Source organism: Monodelphis domestica, chromosome 2 (genome assembly GCF_027887165.1).
Source record: "Monodelphis domestica isolate mMonDom1 chromosome 2, mMonDom1.pri, whole genome shotgun sequence".
NCBI lineage: Eukaryota > Metazoa > Chordata > Mammalia > Didelphimorphia > Didelphidae > Monodelphis > Monodelphis domestica.
Window position 1 is genome coordinate 229,018,695 of NC_077228.1, and position 14,107 is coordinate 229,032,801.

At 35.2% G+C, this 14,107-nt stretch overlaps 1 protein-coding gene across 3 annotated transcripts in view; it reads right to left on the reverse strand.

Moving 5' to 3' along the window:
• Window positions 1-14,107, reverse strand: part of CEP95 (centrosomal protein 95) — a 37,981-nt gene that overhangs the window by 12,231 nt on the left and 11,643 nt on the right. For all 3 annotated transcript variants that reach the window (XM_056817282.1, XM_007482789.3, XM_056817281.1), the window contains exons 5-13: window positions 10,016-10,124; window positions 9,142-9,257; window positions 5,917-6,021; window positions 5,141-5,355; window positions 4,888-4,951; window positions 3,296-3,351; window positions 2,949-3,067; window positions 2,628-2,757; window positions 843-966 (exon numbers count right to left, since the gene is read on the reverse strand). In XM_056817282.1, the coding sequence (XP_056673260.1) occupies window positions 843-966; window positions 2,628-2,757; window positions 2,949-3,067; window positions 3,296-3,351; window positions 4,888-4,951; window positions 5,141-5,355; window positions 5,917-6,021; window positions 9,142-9,257; window positions 10,016-10,124 (1,038 nt within the window). The remainder of the gene's footprint in view (window positions 1-842; window positions 967-2,627; window positions 2,758-2,948; window positions 3,068-3,295; window positions 3,352-4,887; window positions 4,952-5,140; window positions 5,356-5,916; window positions 6,022-9,141; window positions 9,258-10,015; window positions 10,125-14,107) is intronic.

Sequence of the window (14,107 nt, forward strand, 5' to 3'; positions counted from 1 at the left end):
TCTCATGTAACATCAGTGTGTACTTTAGTACATATTTTATTTAACTCTGACCATAATTTTATTATTTTAAGTTATTACAAAGTTTTCCTCTACTGTTTTCTTTGTTTTTACAACCTCTATGATCATATATATATATATATATATATATATATATATATATATATATATATATATATATATATATATATATATATATATATATCTTTGAAGTCTATCCTTAAGCAGGGAATTTGGTTCCTAATTACTATTCCTATCTGGAAAATCCATTTTATGATTATCTACTTTTAGTGAAGTTTCTGATACTGGAATGCCAGAATATATGTAACTGAGGAATATAGTATAAAGGAGTCATAAGAATATGTTAAATCAGGAAGACTTTCTGAAGTCCAAGTTGAACTAACTTGAGAAAGTGAAAGGCAGAAATTAGCAAAGGGGAGGAAAGAAGGCATTCTAGGCAAGGAAAAGAATATACTTTTTGTGAAATCAAGAATAAACAAGCAGATTTGTTGACAGACTGATTTTACACTACTTTCATATGAGTAGAAGGGGGCAGCTAGGTAACAAAGTTGATAAGAGTACCAGGCCTGGAATTAGGAGGACCTGGGTTTAAATTTGACCTCAGATATGTCCTAGCTGTATGACCCTGGGTAAGTCACTTAACCCCCATTGCCTAGCCCTTGCCACACTTCTGTCTTGGAATTGATACCAAGATGAAGGTAAGTGTGAAGGGAAAAAACAAATATTCAAAAGCGAATAGTATAGAAACATTTCAAAACTGATAAAAGAGCATAGGAAATTGGCCAACACTATAATTCTAGAACTTCTTTGGCAAGATTCATTACCTGGGTGAGACTTCTTTGACTGTTCATTATCAATGATGACATTGTCATTGTCCTGTAAAGATGCATCATCATCTCTAATCTCTTCTTTGTCTTTAGTCTCTGAACGCAGGGCATTTCTTAACATCTAATGAGAAAAATTTTTTTAGCATCTTTAATTCATCATATTAAAACAGAACTGAAAAACTGGAAAACTGAAGTAAATCTTTATATAGATTTAAATGATATAGACATTCAGGAAATAAAAACAAGTCTAAAATATTCCCAAGTTCAATTAATCAAGGACTACTTACTATATGCTTACTATTTATCAGATATTACGCTGGGCACTAAGGATACAAAGATAAAAAATGAAGCAGCAGTCTTTACCCTTTAAGAAGCTTACATTTCAGTGAGGGAAGATAAGATGCAAATATGCATATAGATGCAAGGTAGGGATGTGGAAGACAAGGGGACCAGGAAAGACCTTTTGCAGAATATGGCACTAAGTTGAGTCATGTGCTTCCAAAAGGAAGTGATGAGGAGGTTATATATATACAAGAGAAACACAAGAAAACCAATTTGGCCATACTGTAGAGAGAGAGGAAAGTACTGAGGGCTAGAAAGACAGAGTTGGGTTATGATTAGAAGAGTTTTAAACACCAAACATGAGAATTTTTATTTGACCCCAGTGGTAATAGGCAGCCACTGGAATTTTTTCAGTAGGATGGTAACAGGGTCAGATTTATGCTTTAGGAAAATCAATTTGGTGGCTATGAGGATGATGATGAACTAGAGAGGAGAAAGGCCTTGAGGCTAGAAAACCAGTTAGGAGGCTTTTACAATAGTTCAAGCAAGAGAGGATGAGAGTCCAAACTAGGGTTGTGTTTGTGTGTGGGTAGAGGGGAATATGAAAGAAATGATGTAGAAGTAGGAACTATGAGATTTGTTTAAGTGACTAGCTATAAGGAGTTAATAAAAATAACTAAGAATGACAACCAGAGTTGTGAGCCTGGGTGACTGGAAATGTGGGTAGTGCCCTTGATAAAAACAGAGATTATGGAAGAGGAGTAGATTTTGGAGGAGTCCTATTTTGGACAAGTTTTTAAGATGCCTATGGGGTTTCCATTTGAAAATATCCAATAGGCAGTTGGTGATTCAAAACTATAGGTTATAAATAGATACAGAGACCTAGGAGTCAGTGGGATAGAGATGGGGGTGGGGGTGGGGGAGCAATCATAAAAAATTAAAAAGGGCCTAGGACAAAGGTTTGGTGTATCCTCACAGTTAGGGGTGCTGAAGCAGACTGAGAAAAACCTGAACAAACAGGTTCATGAATATTTAGTTTTTAAATTGTCTTAAATTATGAGTAATTGGAAAAATAGTTTAATATCTTCTTTCAATTGGACTTTTCTATGAATGTATGATAGTATGCTGTTTTAGTACTTTGTTTAGGTTTTAGGGGAACTAAGAGGGCAATCATAGGGGGTCTATTTGAGGATACTATAGTTTTGATTGAATTGTTTGCTGCTAGCCATTTGTTATCTATATAGAGAACAGATGAATTTCTAGATATATGTGTGTGTAATATTCTTTCTAACAGTTGAGCTTATGAGAATTGATGAACTAGAGAGAAGGCTGTAAGGCTACTGATATTTAGGCAATTGATAATTAGGACAACTTTTTTTTTATTAAAGTCTTAGCTCCTAGCCTAAAGTCTTCATATGTAACAAAACTGAACTGCTCATTTAAATGGCAGTCTGTCAGAGGGAATGGGGGAGGGGGGCAAAGGGGGAGAGAAAGACTTACTAAATTTAGTTCACTGAGACGATGAGAGAGTTTCTCTGAAGCTGAGTGCAATTCTTGCCTACTTAACCTATGACATGGTCCCTGGTTAAGAGACAGCTCATCAGTGAGTAGATCACAGCTTTCTAATCTCCTATAAAATATAATCAAAATGGTTAAGTGATCTCATTTAAATAAAAAACCTACAGCCCTGCAACTGATTGTATTAGATATTTTAAAAAAAAATCACATTGTTTTACTAGGTTTAATTCAGTTAACATTTCCCTAATTCTTCAAGTTCATAGGCCCCTCCTTTAATAAATGTACAAACAGAATACTACTTACTTCATTAGTTTGAGAAACTTTTGTGTTCTAGGGCTATATAAGTGAGACTGTGACTCCGATGGCTTAGTTTTTTCAGCCACGTGAGAAGCTGGGGAAAGCATATCAATGCTATTGAGGCACTAATAGAAGCAGAAATGATTAATTTGAAAAATTGCAGACACACAGAGTTATAATGCTATTCCTAAGAATTTCAAAGTGTTATCATTTATAGTAGATATCCTTATTAGAGATTTAAAGAATTATGCATAGCAAACCAAATCTCTTCAGTTTCTACTAATACCTTGAAGTTTTTTGCCTAATTTAGCAAAACATATAGAAATTAATCATATTTCCAAATATAGTACTACCTTCATACTGCAGCTTTGATCCTGTATACTCATTTCAGAGGCCAGTGTATCTCCGACTGGATGTAAAATGACAAAAATTGTGTAAGATTTATGATTACCAACTGTGACGTCAAATTGATAGTATTGAATCACATTTTTTGATTCAATGAGGCTTATATTTACAAGTCTTTGAGAATTAAAATTTAGCACAAACATGTAGATCAGAATTGCATCTCTATACTCCCATCGATCATATAGTAAAATAACTTCAAACTTCACATTTCCATGTTATAACTGTTTAGGAAAGGTAACTAAATGAAATAATGAAAAAATATTTTTTGAAGTTGCAAAACTTTTTACAAAATGCAACCAAAAGGGCCTGCCCTTTAGTCTTCTTTCTTCTCTCTAATCTTGCTTTGCAATCTTGTTTCCATGGTTTCAATTATAACCTTTATGTAGATGATTCCCAAAACTTTATCTTTAGCCCTGAATTATTCCATGAACTCTACTCCCATATTTTCAGTATCTGCTAATTATCTCCATTCTGGATGTTCTGCCAACAACTTAAAGCTGGCATGTCCTAAACTAAATTCACCATCATCTAAAGCCACTATCATCATCATCTTTCCAACTCCCTACATCTATTTTTTTTTAAGTCCTACCTTCTGTCTTAGAAGCAATTCCAAGTATCAGGTCCAAGGCAAAAGTGCAGTAAGAGGTAGGCAATTAGGGTGGTTAAGTGACTTGCCCAGAATAACACAGCTAGGAAGTATTTGAAGTCGCATTTGAACCCAATAACCTCTCTCTCCAGGCCTGCTCTTTATCCACTGAGCTACCTAACTGCCCTCTCCCTACACCAACATCACCTCCATACCAAAGCTCAAAACCTCAGTATTGTCTTTGATGACTACTTCCTTTTTCCACATTTCAATTAGTAGTCAAGTTCTACCTTTATAATGTCTCTCAAATCTGTTCAATGCCTCTATTATTGAAAGCATCTGACTCATTTCTTTCTTTTTCTGTTCTCCAATCATATCCTAAAATATAGTTCTTACTACTTATCACTGTGATCTTTTAGTGGTTCCCCACTGCCTATAGAATAATAAAGGGAAAAAAACCCCACGAGTCCTAAAAAACATCTGGTTCCAACCTACCTTTCTGGTTTATTAAACTCTATTCTTTCATCCATTCTAAATTCCAGCTAAAATGAACTACTAGCTATTTCCTGAACTTTGACCTGCTATTTCTGCCTCCAGTTTACTGTAGGCCATCTTTCCTCCATGCCTAGAACTTATTTCTTCCATATCTTTGTGCAGTGAAATTTTTTTCCTTTGTTTATTCCAGATACTATCTTCCAATAAAACCTTCCTTCCTTTTCTTCCTTATGAAGGTTGCTTTTTTTTAATCTCAAATTTTCTTAAAGCACATATCATTCCTATCATGTTTTATCCCACATAATATTTACAAACATGTCTTATTCCTTTTTTTAAGTACTTTGAGGAGAGTGCATATTGATTTTTCCACCTATGTGAAACCAATGAAGCAAAGCCAAAGCCAGTTTTTTCATAATCAATTTCTAATGAAAAAAGGAATTTGAAAGTTCTGGTTCTTACCAGATGTGAGGTAGGACTCTGAACCCTGAATCCTTTCTGAAAATGAATCAACTGACCCTGTAAACTGAAGAAATGAAGAACAAGGTCAATATTTCAAATTCAAGAAGATGTATTTTCTGATTCACATGCCCACCTTGTTACTTTCTTTAACCAGCATAAAAATATCAGTGTAGGTTCAATTTAATTGACTACCTTAAATATTCATATGCTTTTCTTGGTCAATTTAAAAAGAAAAAGCAACTTTTCCACTTACCACAGGTCTTTTTTGCTTTTCATCATCATTTATGGCTGAAGGATAGTGACTTGAATGATAAAATTCTTTTCCTACAGGACAGGGTGCCCGAGACTCAAGAGGATGGTATGGTGGTTGCAAAGGAATAGCTGAACGAATGGGCTCTCCCAATTTTTTAGCATTTGGAGTCAGACTCTTGGAAGAAATTTCTGTAGACTCAACAGATGCAGCTAATTCTTAAGAAAAATATTGAGAAATGGTTCATTTATAGAATGTACTTGAATAAAAAGCATAAACAATCTAATTTAAACTTGATGAAGGAAGGAGGGAACAGTATATATGTATGAAAGAATATATATTCTACATAAATTTGTCTTTACAAAATGATGTGAAGTGATTTTAACACAATAATATGTGTGACATGTCCACACAATATGCACTGATTGGTTAGTGAGTAGGAATATTTTTTCAAGTAATTGTACTGTACTTAAATTTAAAAGCCATTTGAAAACTACCATTTGAAATAACATCAAATTAGAAGATAAAAATGATGCTGTAGGAAGAAGCCTGCCTTACAGTTAGAAGAAAGTTCTATACAACATATGATCCCATACCATGCAAAAGAACCTATAGAAGGGAGGTCTGAAGTTGATATTAGAACTAAAATTAAGAGCAAGTATTTACAAGTAGCACTTAGTATGTGAAACCAAGAGAAAAAAGTCAGATTAAGCTTTTAGAAAAACTTTGTAAAGCTATGTTAGGAAGGTTATCAGAGTTTGAGCTTAAGGACTACTTACTATCTGCTAGGTAATTGGGATAACTTGAGGTGGACTTCACAAAATCTTCCTGAGTCTCAGTCACTTGGAAGGTTGAATGTTTTTTATCCTGTGATTTTGCAACTCCTAGAATAAGAAGTTATAAAGAAATACATTGCTAACTCTAAAACAACAACAACAAAACAAATAAACATCTCTAGAAACCAAGAGTTTCTTTCTCCATGAGGGGGAAAAGAGCCCTTTAAAAGGAAGCACATTTTTAGGACGATGTCTTTCACCTTGGTTTAGTAATTTCAGTTTGACTACATGGCAAAATAAGTTTAAAGGTTGGTTTTACCACCTCCCAGATCATCAAGGCTGTATGATATAATTTAGAAAGCTAGAAATTGCACATAAATGCCACACTTAAAAAGATAAGTCTTAAGGAAAAGTAGCAAATTGAATGACTTTCACACATAATGTTAACCTTCATTAAAGCTTGTTTTAATAAGGCAGTATGGACTTGTAGAAACAGTTACTAATGTGTATATCCCTACCTCTGGTCACAATCATATTGTTAATCTCTGATAGTTACTGAGGTCTGAAAAAATATTGCCCTGTCAAAATTATGTTCTGTGAATCTGGATACTAGTTATCTGAGTTTTCAATTAGCTACTGAAACATCAGCCACATTACAAGGTTATCTATCACACTGAATCTTAACAAGTCAGCCTGACTTTTTAAGACTTTTCACTAATAGCCAGAATCCTTTTCAATACTTATATCTTATCACTTTCTAATAGACTTTCATTTCTACTGCTTGCCCCTTAAACCTGACCTCCAAATGAAATGTCTTTATGATTATGCTTTTATACATAACAATTCATGTAAAAAATCTTAAATCTAAATCCCACCTTAAGAAAAACAAACTTTTTCTAGAGAGTCCCATATGATTTAGAGCTCTCTGCAATTTTATGAATTATAATTACTTTGGAGGGGGTTAAATAATTTCTTTGTATGTGTATATTTGCAATATAATACAAAATGAAACTTAATTTTCAGTGACTTGAATTCATGGAAAATTTATATCTAGACACTCAGACCAAACCCAGTGATGGCAAGCCTTTTAGAGATTGTGTGCCATGCACCCCATGGGAAGGAGAAAAGAAGGGGAGTGGTCTGGGCACTCTATTCAAGGGAGGGAGTAAGAGTTTCCATTGGGCTTCTGGGCAGGGAAGCACAGTGCAGGGAGGGAAGGGAACAGCTCCTCTGCCTTTCTAGTGACTTAATCTGGTGGGTGGCAACGTAGGTGCCTACAAAGAGGTTTCTGCGTGCCATATTTGGCACACATGCCATAGATAGATTTGCCATCATGGTTCTAACCCATAGCTTCTCGCTTTCCAATTTGCTCTAAATCTCTTAAGAAAGGCAGGGGGCAACACACAGAGGCTAATCCATAAGTCACTGAGTAAGCTGAGAAGCATCATGATATAGTGGAAAGAACAAAGTTTGAAGGCTATCTGTGTTACTTAGATCTTGAAAAGTCACTAGTACAAATAAGGGGGTTGTACAAGATTGACCTGAAAAACTCCTTCCAGCCTTAATAATCTATGATTCATCTAATCCTACCCCCCTCACTACAGAAATTCTATAACACGAAGGTGAGGTGCCTGGCCTAACCCAGTATTTTTTTTAATATTATTGTGCTGCTTTTCTACTATCTGCCCCTACAACATTTACTTCATGCTACATAAGAGTGTGGATGATCAATAAATGTGGCTGGCTAAGTCAATTTTTCCCCCCATCTGAAAAAGGTTGGTAAGTTTGCCAGGTTCTCTCAATATAGAAGGATTTCATTTCTCAGTAGGCAACATATAAATTTGCTGGATTATTAGTGACTATACTAATCCTGGTTAGTTAGTGAACAACTTGTTAAATATTTTTTCTCTCATGGAAATACATTCTCAGATAGAAATTCCAACCATTATGACTTGCTTCATTTGCATTTCAACATACATCTTAGATCTATGTTTTCAACAGTGGGAATACTCTAATGTCTAATGAAGTTCTTGATCCTATTGTGCATTAACAGACAGTCTTTATGGGCAATTGTGGCTTAAAACAATTCATTGCCTAACGGCCAATCTCCTGGTGATTTTCTATGAACCTGACTAGGCAAATCCTCAAGAAGACAAGCTATGTATTTGGACCTCAAGTGGAATCCTTTCCACTTTTTTAGAATCTTCTAGAGTTTGTGTTCAACTGGTAGCTTTTAAGAACCTGAGGTTTCCTCCATGTCATGATGTGGCATTAGAATAGCATTTTATATCTGAATATAGCCAATTTCAAAGTTATATTATCACATCAAAAATTCACAGAGGTATCGATGTTAGAGGTTTTAGCCACCCCATATCACAGAAGAGGAAACGGAGGCTCAGAGAGGTAAAGTCAATTGCCTATGATCAGACGATTGGTATATTAACCCTGGTATTCAACACTGTCTACTATGCCATGTTAACTCTGAAATATAATAAAGCATTCTTTGAAATCTTTTTATCCTTAAGAGATTAAATCTCCAACTCCATTCTGCTTTTCTTCAGTTACACAGAGCTTACTTAGGGTCTCCCATACAAAATCATTATATATTTATTTTGCATAGTATTCATACATGCTGAATTGTTCTACAGAACATATATTCTTAGAGAGCAGCAATAGTTTCATTTTTTTTTTGTCCTTGAAGCTCTACAGCCCAGCACAATGGTTGGCACATAGCAGAAACTTAAAATGCTTATTGACTAACTAAACACATTAATTTTACTTTGCACATCTTAGGAAATGATGCATAGAAAAATGTGTTTAAAAATTTATCCATTTAAAAACACTTTGGAAGATGGGAAATTAAATCTTATTTTGGATTGTTAAAAATAAAAATATCTTATTTGTAGTACTTTACTGTTACATAATTATATACATTCTTCAATTTTAGTGACTTGCCCAAGATAACAACAATGTGTTAAGATTCAAACTCAGGTTTCTTGAATCTATTTCTCTCTCCATTACTTCCCATTTCACTTCTTAGTCAATCTTAAACATACTAAATTACTTTAGTCAATGATTTTTTCCAAGATTAAATGAAAACTGCAATTGTATTCCTATGAATAATCAAGTCAATTAGTCTTTAACTTTAGATCACAACGTACTTCTTAACACTTTGTAACCTGGCTCTAGTGTACAATGTGATTATCATTTAACATTTCAATTACTCACCATCTTTCCTTAAAGAAAATGTGTGAGCTGTATCCCCAAGTCTTATCAATTCACCAGTGGACTCTGATCCATCTACATCCCAAGATGGAACAAAAAGCTCAGAAGATTGAGAAGACCTGAAAAAGTTTCTTAATCAGTCACATTTAGTCACTGCCTATCAAAACCACAAGAGGATTTTCCAAGTCAGGATTTCTGTATCAGCTGGTTATAAGATATGACAATAACAGGATAGGTAGCCCCAATTTTTGCCATCTTATATTTCATTCTTTTGCTCATTCTGCCCTTTATAATAAACTTATTACCTTTATTTGTTGGCTCAACAGTTTCCCACAATTTTCAAACAAAGGCAATAGTACAAGTATAATCAAAGAATTAGAATTTTCAAATTGCCTTGCATTTAGTATTTGTTGAACTGAATTTAAATAGGAAGGAACCTTAAGGATCATTCAGTCCAGGTGTCTCAATTTATAGAGATGTAAACTGAAGACCTAAGCAATAAAATCACTTGCTCAAGGTAATGTATGTAACAGTATGGATTTACTTTATGCCTTTAAGTATGGTTCCCAGAAATATCTATGTCTAAAATGCAGAACTCCCTGTACTTAAAGTACAAGGAACTGTGAAGTATTTGAGAATCAGAAGGTATCACAAAAAATTAGCATTTAAGAACATTTTTATATAATTCAGGATTCATAAAGTCCCTTGGGAAGATTTAAAATTACTTATAAAATATATTACAAAATTCTGAAGCATGGTAAATAAAATACATCCAGTTTAAGTTAAATTATTGTCATTCTGGCATATTGTGTAAAACATGAGTGCTAAGTAAAAGGAAAAGTGAAACTTGTTTTAAGTCAACAAATACAAAGCCTACCTCCCAAAAGATGTCATTAACTGCACTGGTTTGGTCTGTCCAATCTTTTTGTCTGATTCCTCTTCAAGTTTATCTTGAGTTGATTCTTTGGCTACTTGATCAATTTCGACTATTTAAAATACATTAAAAAAAAAGGTAAGTGATCATCAGATTTGGTACACTGTAGAAAGATGTAAATAATGAGACTATGTATTATACCACTGGCATTTACATTCCCTTCCTCCATTGATGTAAACTACAATCCCTCCTGTGGCTCAATATATGGTTTAATGAATTGCTATGGCCAGAAGACAACCCTGTCCTGTGGACAACCCCTCTGGTAAGATCTCCCAAAGTGCTAGACTTATCTCAGGACAATAAAGATCAGACACATATATCCATCTATGGGACTAGATCTGAAGCATTTCCAGGTTGGTTAATACCTGCCAAAGTTGGTCCTGGCACCTGTAGGTACAAAGCTGGCACAAAAAGGCACTGATATAGAATGGTAAATAGAGAATGTGAGAATGGTAGAGAATGGTGACAGTATGAGTTAGGCAACAACTTCAAATTAATTCTCAGGCTTTTCTTTAGGGATAGTGGATTCTATTTATTTCAAATTTAACCTGATGACAATCAACAATAGATATCTTACCATATATGGAAAAAAATACAATTGCTATCTCATAATGTTGTAGAATATTACAAAAATTGAGAGGAAAGAATATAAATGAATCTTTTCCCCAATTAAAAAAATTTATATAAAACATTAAAGTTCCATTTGTACTCAAGTAAGAAATGCAAATTGGAAATTGTCTTCATTCAATATAATCAGACTTCATTTTTTAGCTAAAGCTTGCTATTATTTACTAACTTAATTAAGGTAGTTTTATTAGTAAGTTAAGAGTTTGCTTTCCTCACTTTTGTGAGACCAAGTCTCTAGTTTTGTAAAACTGTGTGTTTAAAAGCCCTCCAGGCCTCCCTTAAAAACCCTTACCTTGTGTCTTGGAGTCAATACTAAGTATTGGCTCCAAGGCAGAAGAGTGGTAAGGGCTAGGCAATGGGGGTTAAAAGACTTGCCCAGGGTCACACAGCTGGAAAGTGTCTGAGGCCACATTTGAACCTAGGACCTCCCCGTCTCTAGGTCTGGCTCTCAATCCACTGAGCCACCCAGCTGCCCCCAAAAGTTCCCCTTTTTGTATGTAAATTAATTCCTCATTTAGAATCATGAAAATTCTCAAAACACTTCATAATCAGACACTTCCCAGCTGTGTGGCCCTGGGCAAGTTACTTAACCCCCATTGCCTAGTCCTTATCACTCTTCTGCCTTGGAAACAATACATAGTATTAATTCCAAGATGGAAGGTAAGGGTTTAAAAAAAAAGTGCTCTGGATTCTTTCATGAATATCTTTTGCTGAGGAGCCACTGACTCAATCGCAAACTCTAGCTTTCTTAATAAATTGAACACAAAAATTTTTTGCCTCAGCCTCTCTTGATGACCAATTTCTATTGAGACACTAGTGTAGTAGGCTTCAGTTATCATATTGCTAGTGACTGATATTTCCTACTAAGTTGTATATGAGAGTTTATATAATGGTTATGTCAACTGATAAAGACTCCAAGTGGTAAGGAATATATTCTGAGTAGTTTAAGTAGACAAAGGACAAGCAGATTTAGGGGCAGTGGCACAGATAGGGAAAAGGCAGAGAGAAACATATATAGCCATTGTATCCATGAATTTATGTAATGAACTTGGACCATGAGGAAGGACTCCATAGGTGAGGCAAGAGGTTTTAAGCAATATCTAGCATAATCAAGAGTCCCAAGAAGCCTCCAAGAGGCTTATGTTTACCACTATATTAAATTCATCAAACAACAAGCAATTGCTAAGCATCTAACACAGGCAGTGTTATGGCATTAGAGATAAATACAAATGAAATAATATCTACTCTCAAGAAGCTTACATTCTTTTTTCTTTTTAACATTATTTTATTTGGTCGTTTTCATACATTATTCACTGGAAACAAAGATCATCCCCCCCCCCCCCCCCCCCCCCCCCCCCGCCTTTCCCTCTCCCATAGCCGACGCATGATTCCACTGGTTATCACATGTGTTCTTGACTCGAACCCATTTCCCTGTTGTTGGAATTTGCATTAGAGTGTTCATTTAGAGTCTCTCCTCAGTCTTATCCCCTCCAACCCTGTAGTCAAGCAGTTGCTTTTCATTGGTGTTTTTACTCCCACAGTTTATCCTCTGCTTGTGGGTAGTATTTTTTTTAGATCCCTGCAGATTGTTCAGGGAAATTGCATTGATACTAATGGAGAAGTCCATCACCTTCGATTGTACCACAATGTATCAGTCTCTGTGTATAATGTTTTCCTGGTTCTGCTCCTTTCACTCTGCATCACTTCCTGGAGGTTGTTCCAGTCTCCATGGAATTCCTCCACTTTATTATTCCTTTTAGCACAATAGTATTCCATCACCAACATATACCACAATTTGTTCAGCCATTCCCCAATTGAAGGGCATCCCCTCGTTTTCCAATTTTTGGCCACCACAAAGAGCGCAGCTATGAATATTTTTGTACAAGTCTTTTTGTCCATTATCTCTTTGGGGTACAAGCCCAGCAGTGCTATGGCTGGATCAAAGGGTAGACATTCTTTTATCGCCCTTTGGGCATAGTTCCAAATTGCCCTCCAGAAAGGTTGGATCAATTCACAACTCCACCAGCAATGAATTAATGTCCCCACTTTGCCACATCCCCTCCAGCATTCATTACTTTCCATAGCTGTCATGTTAGCCAATCTGCTAAGTGAGGTGATACCTCAGAGTTGTTTTGATTTGCATCTCTCTGATTATAAGAGATGTAGAACACTTTTTCATGTGCTTATTAATAGTTTTGATTTCTTTGGCTGAGAACTGCCTGTTCATGTCCCTTGCCCATTTGTCAATTGGAGAATGGCTTGATTTTTTGTACAACTGATTTAGTTCTTTATAAATTCGAGTAATTAAACCTTTGTCAGAGGTTTTTATGAAGATTGTTTCCCAATTTGTTGCTACCCTTCTGATTTTGGTTACATTGGTTTTGTTTGTACAAAAACTTTTTAATTTGATGTAATCCAGATTATTTATTTTGCATTTTGTAACTCTAATTCTTGCTTGGTTTTGAAGTCTTTCCCTTCCCAAAGGTCTGACATGTATACTATTCTGTGTTCGCCTAATTTTCTTATAGTTTCCTTCTTTATGTTCAAGTCATTCACCCATTTTGAATTTATCTTGGTGTAGGGTGTGAGGTGTTGATCTAAGCCTAATCTTTCCCACACTGTCCTCCAATTTTCCCAGCAGTTTTTATGAAATAGTGGATTTTTGTCCCAAAAGCTGGGATCTTTGGGTTTGTCATATACTGTCTTGCTGAGGTTGCTTGCCCCCAGTCTATTCCACTGATCCTCCTTTCTGTCTCTTAGCCAGTACCAAATTGTTTTGATGACCACTGCTTTGTAATATAGTCTGAGATCTGGGACTGCAAGACCCCCTTCCTTTGTATTTTTTTTTTCATTATTCCCCTGGATATTCTTGATCTTTTGTTCTTCCAAATGAACTTTGTTATGGTTTTTTCTAAATCAGTAAAAAACATTTTTGGAAGTTCCATGGGTATGGCACTAAATAGATAGATGAGTTTGGGTAGGATGGTCATTTTTATTATATTGGCTCGTCCTACCCATGAGCAGTTAATGTTCTTCCAATTGTTCAAGTCTAGTTTTAGTTGTGTGGAAAGTGTTTTGTAGTTGTGTTCATATAGATCCTGTGTTTGTCTCGGGAGATAGATTCCTAAGTATTTTATTTTGTCTAGGGTAATTTTGAATGGGATTTCTCTTTCTAGTTCTTGCTGCTGAGCTGTGTTGGAATTATATAGAAATGCTGATGACTTACGTGGGTTTATTTTGTATCCTGCAACTTTGCTAAAGTTGTTGATTAATTCGATTAGCTTTTTGGTTGAATCTCTAGGATTCTTTAAGTAGACCATCATGTCATCTGCAAAGAGCGATAATTTGGTCTCCTCCTTGCTTATTTTAATGCCTTCAATTTCTTTTTCTTCTCTAATTGCTACTGCT